Genomic DNA, 8,789 nt, shown 5'->3' with positions numbered 1-8,789 from the left:
TTCTAGAAGCCATAATTTTTGCATACAGTATCAAAAAGAGGTACAGGTTTTTTTGAAGAACATAATTCTTTGAAAGGAATCTGAATGTGTAATAAAAGTCTTTTTAATCGCTAGAACTAGTAACAAATCCTAGTTATCAATAGTTTTCATTTATCATAAGCATATTTCAATTCTTCTTACGAAACACTAGGGTCCAACTGCATCGTTCATGCCCTCATGCAATACATTCATCAGGGCTCTAAATAATAAAGTGATTAAGTTTGTTGGAATCATCTCCAGTCTGTAGTGATGAATATAATTTCTATTAAAAGATTTAGTAATTCAGTTGAAAAGAGGAAAATAACAAATAATACATTAGCATTGAAAATCATAGAACTATTGTGAAACTCGAATTTGGTAATTTCCATATTCTATAAACGTTTCCACAAGAACATTGCTGTTACTTGTTGGTATACAAAAGGATCGTGTTGGTATCTTGCAGGCTCATTTAAACTTGTAATGGAGGCTTCAATAACCTTGAAAATAATGGGAAATTATTGTATCAAACAAAATAAAGCCTAAACAAATATGAACAAAACAAAATTAAATAATAATACATCACTGTTTTGAGTACACATTTTCTGTATAATATATTCCAGTCAAAATTTTGACTAAGAGATCTCACCAGGCAATCTAGGGGCTAATATAACAACTTCAACACAAGAATTGTTCAGACGTTTCATCTCAAGGTATAATACAGTCTATTATATCAATTCAAACTCATCACTTTAAGAGACATCACCCTTTCTTACTATTTAAGAAACAAAGGTAGGATGTGCTCATATAGCTCAGTGCATTCACTTTCTTTTCAGCGAGCATGATTCTTGTTGATTTTGCTTAATTTCAACAATCCTGCTTCTGTTCTTTCTGATGAATAATATTAGCACATCTACATTTATAAGCAAGCATCAAATCAATTGTTTAAGATATGACAACTAATGAACAAAACATTTTCAAGTGTACAGCATGCAATGGATATGCCTCTTCCATTTAAAAGAAAAACAAGTTGAAATGTGGTATCCGTGTTTGGCAAAAAGAAACTCACCATGGAAGAGCCTATCTCTCTTCTAATCTCCTTAGCATTGCCTCTGCAAAACTTTGTTGTCTGGAAAGATAAACGACTGTGATTAGTCATATTTGACCATTAATTAAATGTGTTAAATATAGAACATTACGCCACATCAATAATGAACAGCATGGTAAAAAAGGGTTACAACCAGCAAATAAAATAGGTGCCAGAAAATTTACAGGAAGCTTAAAATAGATTATTCTGGTTGAGAGAAACTTATGATTTAAAGTCTCAACTTTACCAAAGCTTTAAGCTTAAATCATGCACACACTAGGGGCTGATAGTTCTGATGAAGCACCTACACAGGTATTTGAAAGACCCTGGCTTCAAGTCCTAGACAGTATGATCTTGCTAGGTACTAAAACAACAACCTGGAAGCTCGTGTATGAAATAAATTGGTGGTATGAAGCTTATAAATTTAAATATAAAATCTTAGACAAGGTTAAAATTGAAATCTCAGAAATAAAAGGGCTAATAGTTCCGTTTGTAGATCACCCTGACCAGTCCTTGGGACATTCTGGTTAACATCATATGTGGCCCATTTTGGCTAAGAATTAATACAGCCATCTGGAAGCCCATACAAAAATTTAAGTACACCTTTTGTGAGCATATGTTTAATTGGCTTACATCGCTTTAACTATGATGTATTAACTAGTCGCATATTAAGCATTCTTAATCCATATGGCTCAGTTGAACCAGCAAAACTAATGTGAATTTGAGAGATGGCTTTGCTAAGACTTCCTAGTCAATCTGATTGACTCAACGATGGGATCTTATTATACTTTACTGGTATGTTTATGGGTTCAATATGCAAGCTATTGGAACATAAAATGATGAACATATTGTTCTTGTATTGCCAATGTTAGCATCAAATGCTGGCAATTATTAAATATGACCAAATATGCATCATATGATGAAACTAATTAATTTACTAGAGGTTCCTCATCTAATTCTTTCTTTATTTTGACATGTAACTTCATTGCATATCAGGACATTAAATGATTATATTTTGATTTAAATGTTTTCAAATCTTGCATGAAATTTTGTGGAATCTAAAAAGGCATATTAGGCATGTTGAAATCATTTGGTATTAATGTAATAATTGCTAACGATGAATTATGTATTCAGGCTAGCCTGCAAATCTAGACTTAATATCTCTAAAAGGAGTTTTTAATATCTTCTAAAAGGAGCTTTCACACGGAAAAGAGACTGGCATTTATTGTCTCAAGGGTCAGTGCCTTTAGGCATTCATCTCCTTAACCTTCAAAAGAGAACTTAATCAATACATTAAAGAGTAAGCAATCACAAACCACAATCCCACATAAGATTATAACTCGCAGCCAGAGAAGAGGGAAGGACTAATGGGCTACTTTGCACATGTATGTTCTTGGTTTCAAGTGAGTTCATTCTGTCTTTGAATACAAAGAAATGATCTAAAAAATTTAAAAGTAAATACTACATTTCCATTCCATGTTAATGATATTTACAGTTAATAGGAATCTTGGTTCATCTTAACTGTATATTTTCTCCATTTTCAACATGTCCACATTGCTTCGCATGAACATTTTTAGTGCTATATTTTTGGGCCAAAGTTATGGAATGGATCAAACATTTAATATCAAATTGGTACTAGAATTCGTTGTGTTATTGGTAACTTATGGAAGCAAGCATGTGGTACACTAAGGATCTATCTTAGCTGACTACTTGACAAAGTGTATTGGGCAGCTTGAAATTCTATCGGACTTCATATAAATATGTTTGATATGTCTCGTTTGAGGTAAGGATAGTGTGAAAAGAGAGATAATAATGGAATAAGAAGTGATATATAGTAGGAAAAGATGCAAACTATTGAAGAACAGATGAAGTGCATAAGTTTTGCATTCTTGGCTTCAAAGGAACTGATTTGTCATGGCAGATAGAATTGTAACAGTTTATTTTGCTTACCTATTCTTCTCTGGGCAGTAAGCCTCTATTTAATAGGTAATGAGTTGTGCGGTGAGCACTAGTAACATTTTATGACTAGTTATATAATATTGAGAGTTAAACCCCCACCATGGTTTTCCCACTTGGGTTTGCACAATAAAAATCTTGTGTTGATTTGTGCTTATGTTGTTTACATCTCAGTTAATTTGATTAATCCCCCTCCACCTCCCCCCCACCCCCAACTGCCTCTCAGTATTTTGGTTGTTCAACAATTAGTATCAGAGCTTGGTCCCTTGGTTTAGCTTGATAGCTTAAGGTTGAACATATGGCATCTGAGGATACCATGAAAGAAAGTCACTTTGATGGAGAATTGCAGATTGCACTAGAAGACGTTGAGAACAAGGATCTGAAGGAAAACATCTAGTTAGTCAATGAATGTGCCAAAAAACTAAAGGAGAAATCAAGAAGTCAAAAAAGAATTAAGGCAAGAAAATGAAACCTTTGTCGATCTGAAAATGCAGGTTGAAGCAAGCAAGAAAACCAATTAATCAAACACAAAATTGAGGAATGTGCAAAGATGGGGCAAGAAATAGCAATCTTGCAATCGGAAAGTAAAATCAATGAGTTCTTTGAAACATGATGAAATAATGGCTGCACAAATGACACCAAAAGATAAAGGAGGATTAGGCTTTGATGTAAATGAAAGTTGAGATCAAAAGATGGAAGCCAAAGGCAAAATGGAGGATACTGAAACAAAGCAAAATACGGATGAGATAACCAAAAGAAAGCAGCTCTGAAATTAGAAGATCTCAATGATAAAACCTCTGATCAGACAACCTAATACTCAAAGGTACCCATCATTTAATAGCTATTCCTTTTTTCTTGTCATTAGTTCGAACACAAGGCTGTAGAATGTAGAAGAAAGATAGATCAGAAGGTTTGGTGCTTTACATACAAAATATTTGGTCATAAGGCTAATAATTGCAGAAGTCAAGTTAATGGAAGAAACAAACCCTTTTATGGATATTGTCAAATGTGGAATGGATTTGGTCATAAAGCTGATCAGTGCGAATCTAGAATGGTGACAAGGAGTTAAGGACAGAGAAACATCAAATTTTTTAATTGTAATCAGGAGAGACATTGCCAAATGTTGCATAAGCAGAAATTTGAACCAAGATACATCAACAAGAAGGAATCAGACTCTGAATAAAACTGAGATAGAAGAATTAAGAAGTAAAATGAAGAGGATGTGGAAAAGAAAGAAATGGATACAACATGATTCTGCCGAACCTAGCTTCGGTGCCAAAACTTCCTTCAGAAACTAGTTTTATTTGCTTTGGCTTAGGGCGGGCTATATTAAAAATTTCTACCCCTGCCAAAGCAACTTGTGCTACAACACAATGATATGAATAAAAAGTTTATGAGCTTAAGCTATTGGAGAAAAATGCGGTAGAAAATATTGACATGTGGAAGTTTGCGGAACTTCGGAAGAAGAATATGTACTCATAAGAGTTATGCTTGACTGCTTAATGATGAGGTGATATTTTGGCGGTCAACCCTAAGTGATATACTTAGTATCATTAAATAAATTAATATTATAATATTTGTATATTTTGCCCCGATGGGTAATTTAACTATCTCTTAGGCCCATTTTTTTTTTAAAATTTGTTTGTGGGTGTTGGCCATCAGCATTTTTCAAAACCCTAGGGAGTTTCTCCAACGGAATATCTAATACCAACTTGTAGGATGTTGTAGGTATACAATTTGAAATGTTTTATTTGTATTGCGAATTCCAGTTATAGTTTTTGTTTACCATTTCAAAGGTGAAAGATCCTCCCTATTTGTTTATTTGCAGTTTCGGAGAGAGGGACTCTTGACCGTATTCTACTTCGCTCTCAATCTGTGATCTTGTAATCTGGAATACTATCGTTATTTAAATCTGAATTTTATCTCTGCATTGCTGGTATTTCGACTACTCTTTTGGTGTCAATTTGTGATTTAGCATACAACACATTGTTATTGTTAGAATCACCCTATAAAAATAGAACTCATCGATCCATATAGCATTACACATACCCAGGTCCAGACTGCACTCCTTGTCGTATGACTTGGACTCCTTATCATATGACCAACACTTAATATCATATGGCTGTCTTTCTTTCCTCAGAGGTCCCATCATACAGCTTACACCCATTTTATGTCATCAGCTCATTTTGACCATTCATAGTCACCACCAAATGTACCATGCGGTTATTAGACATTGTACACCTTCGTTTGTTGACTATCATAAGACACATTTGTTGTATAGTACGGCGAAAGAGAAAAAGTTCAGACATGGCATCGTATGACAGTATCAATACATTGGCAACATAAAAAATGACACCTCATTGAGCATCGTATGTGAAGTACTAGAGCTGTACCACATAGCAGTGAAGCCAACATGAGTGACTTGGTACATTAAAGGAGTATCAAAGCTGGTGATTCTGTCAACCTGTCAAGTCTTGGATTCATAAGGCACTCAAAGCATACAACAAAAGCAGATATTGTTCCACCAAGAGAATGGGGGAACCTCAGGACCCTACCACTAAAGTCATGGCATTGTTGAGGGAACTAATTGTTACATCCCAAATTTTGACCTAATTTAAATTTATTATAGCTGCTGAATTAAATGGATTTTCTTCATAGTCATGTGAAAGAGGTAGTTAAATATTGTCGTTGTAATCTATGAAAAAGTTTGTCTAACTATTTATTGATGATGGTCGTTATCCATTATTTGTCATATGATGATGTTAGCGGAAGTTTGGTTTTGAAATTATGGTTAATAATTAAATTCCTTGCTAAAATCTACATTAAAATGTTATTTTGGATTTATCATGGAACTTGTTATTATCGTGGAAAATGTTGCACGGGTTATTGCAGGAGAAGACGAAGGGGAGAAGCATTGCTTAACGGAATCAACGGAATGGGGTACTAACTTAGTCCAATTATTGGGTCGACACGTATGACCTTTAACTATCTTGGTAAGGACTTAGTGACTTGAATATCAGAATACAATCAATGGACACGCATGAGCTATTAAATAAACATTTAAAATATTAGTGATTTTTAATTAAAGATAATGCATACCTCAAATGGCTTTTGATTGACTTTTCCATCACATCATTATAATGCATATTTATGTACGTGCACATAGATATGGAAATAAAGGTGACACCATAATATTATTCTTATACAAGATTCTATCTAATACGTACATTTAAATACATGTACAAGAAGATAAAATAATCTTCCAAATAAAGCATGTATTTAAATATACATAATAATAGATATGACCTTGGATAAAATATATAATATGATGCCATCTCATAAATACATCTACGTGCAAGTAGATAAATATATTGTAAATTATCCCTGATTTATAACCTTCAAATCTTTTCCATATTTATTCAATTTCTTGCTAGAAACCGAAATGCACACTTGGCATATTATATTGGCGTTCAAGAAGCCAAGTCATTCTTTATGAGTTACGGCTTCTTGGAAGCCATGAAGTTTATCGAATACCTCTTTAAATATTTGGAAGCAGTGGGAAACCAAATATATGTATTTTTTTCAAATTGTATCCTTCACGATTTTATTTTTCTGAACTTTTGGCCACATTTTTCCCTCTCTTTACCTCTGCTGGAAGTCGAGATTGTTATTCACTCCGAGATTGTGCTCAGGATATCTCACAAGCAAGAACTAGTTGATAGCGTCCAGCAAAGGCTCATCCTTCTCAAAAAATAATCAGGTTATGTGGTTGGCATACCATTTCTGATTGAAACATTGTATTCTTTTCTATATTACTGTGCATGTATTTACAGTAATAAGGATTCCTTCCTTAGGATGTCCTACATCATCATTGTTATCTGTTATTGAATAGTTCCTTAGAGAGTCTAAACTTTTCAAACCAAGTCAAGAAAATTGATCATGATATATTTTACATCTCTATTTTGCTGATTTTACATCTTTATTTTATTGCTATATAGCAGAATCGAATGATATTCTTTTGCAAGCCTTAAGTTTATTTTTCTCAAGTGATATAAGCTGTGATGTATTGAAATATGAAACATTATTACACCAACTGTGGAATGAGCAGAATGAGTTGGTTAAACTCTGAGAATTAAACACTTGGGACTCACCCGGCTGAATGGCCATGGAAGAGGTGAGAAAGAAATCTACAAGTAACATGGAAGCAAAATCAGATGTGACATAACAAACACATAAATATTTTTAAAAGAGAAATCATTTAATAGCTTATGCATGTTCATGTTTATTCTTTTCCCCTGTTGTCAAGTCGAGTGGTGGTGATCAGGTAATTAAACCCATCCAAAAACCTTGGCCAAGGTCGATAAAGGTATGTTTGCCAACTTAAGATCACATGATGTTGGTAGTGCCAGTTATTCAGGCAGGCCCACATTGGAAATGCTCAATTGATTGGACTAGTAGTACCCCAAGCCCAATTCCGGGGTAAGGAGGGCCTTTCTTTTCAAAAGATTGTGTGGGGATGAATATGGTCCGCAATTGGGAGGTTAAGCTTAAGTCAATACTTCTCCTCTTATCGGAAGTCGAGGCTTGCACAACTAACTAAAGGCTCACTAGTTACTTCTTGTATGTTCCTCTTTCTATTTCATGTTATGCATTTACTTGTATGCAAGGAAAGATAGTTAATCATTATTTCAATTGATCATTATTATAGTTATTTCAGTTGATCGTTATTACAGTTATTTCAATTAATCATTATTTCAATTAATCGTTATGTCAGTTATACCAGTTAATGTCTCATGAAAAGGATTCAAGATATTTTGTTTCGATAGTTAGTTGAGGAAAACTCTTTCATTCCTATGTGAAACCAGATATTAGTTCTCCTTTATTTTGTTATGAAAATCCATGTGTTACACTAATCAGAAGTCAAGCTCAGCTCAACACAACTATGGTTAGAGGAGAACAATGACAAGAGCTCATTGAAGATACTTTGATACAATTTTCATTGGGAAGAACAAATGGAGATCCCAATGGATAGAGCAATAGTTTAGTGTTTGGGAGGTCAAACCCCCAACGCTCACACTCTCAACCACTGATGTTGACTTTTCCCCAAAGAAAAAAAGCACCTCATGTAGGACAAGAGCCCACTTTCCAAGAGATGCAAGAGCAGTTGAATCACAACTGGAGGAATGTGAATTTTGAACAAGATATATCCTTTAGGGATTATGTTGAGCTCCACATGAAATACTTAGGTGGAAAAGGTTAACACTACTACAATGATGATATCAAATGGGAGGTTGCCAAGATTAATCTTTCATCCTTTAATGGGACTGGAGCAATGTCAACACAAGCTTAGGTACAAAAAGAAGATACTTCTAGCTCAACCTGATGCCTAAAGATGAGGCCATCAAATTTGCAACACTTCACTTGGAAGGAATCACTCACGAATGGAGGCATCATGGAATGGTCCCTCTCAACCACAATAAGTGACTTCATACGCCAAGTTCGTGGAAAGGCTATTCAACCACTTTGACACAAAGGATCCAAAACTTAATTTCAAAGAGTTGATGCAACTAAAGCAATCCAAAATAGTTGACAGTTGCATTATAGAATTCTACAACTTGTCTATGCTAGTAAAAGATCTCTCAAAGAAGTGATTGATTGTGTTGTTCATGGATGGGTTGATGGAACCTCTAAAAGGTTGGGTGAAGGATTCAACCCCGTTACACTCACCAAA

General features: G+C 34.4%; 1 protein-coding gene across 5 annotated transcripts in view; it reads right to left on the bottom strand.

Annotated features, from left to right (window-relative positions):
• Window positions 1-568: 568 nt before the first annotated feature.
• The window catches only part of LOC149568370 (glycerol-3-phosphate acyltransferase 9-like), a 175,030-nt gene continuing 166,809 nt past the window's right edge, over window positions 569-8,789 (bottom strand). For 4 of the 5 annotated variants that reach the window (XR_016362551.1, XM_089821310.1, XM_089821311.1 and 1 more), the window contains 2 exons: window positions 1,085-1,144; window positions 569-928 (listed from right to left, as the gene is read on the bottom strand). Coding sequence is in view for 4 of the 5 variants with exons in the window: in XM_089821310.1 (XP_089677436.1) it covers window positions 1,096-1,144 (49 nt within the window). In the remaining variant the exon portion in view is untranslated. The remainder of the gene's footprint in view (window positions 929-1,084; window positions 1,145-8,789) is intronic. The other variant, XM_089821309.1, reaches the window with a different exon arrangement.

Source organism: Cupressus sempervirens, chromosome 3, assembly GCF_028749045.1.
Source record: "Cupressus sempervirens isolate cs-2001-9-10 chromosome 3, ASM2874904v1, whole genome shotgun sequence".
Taxonomy (NCBI): domain Eukaryota; kingdom Viridiplantae; phylum Streptophyta; class Pinopsida; order Cupressales; family Cupressaceae; genus Cupressus; species Cupressus sempervirens.
The sequence above is the reverse complement of the archived record's forward strand: the minus strand, read 5'-3'. Positions and strand labels throughout refer to the sequence as shown.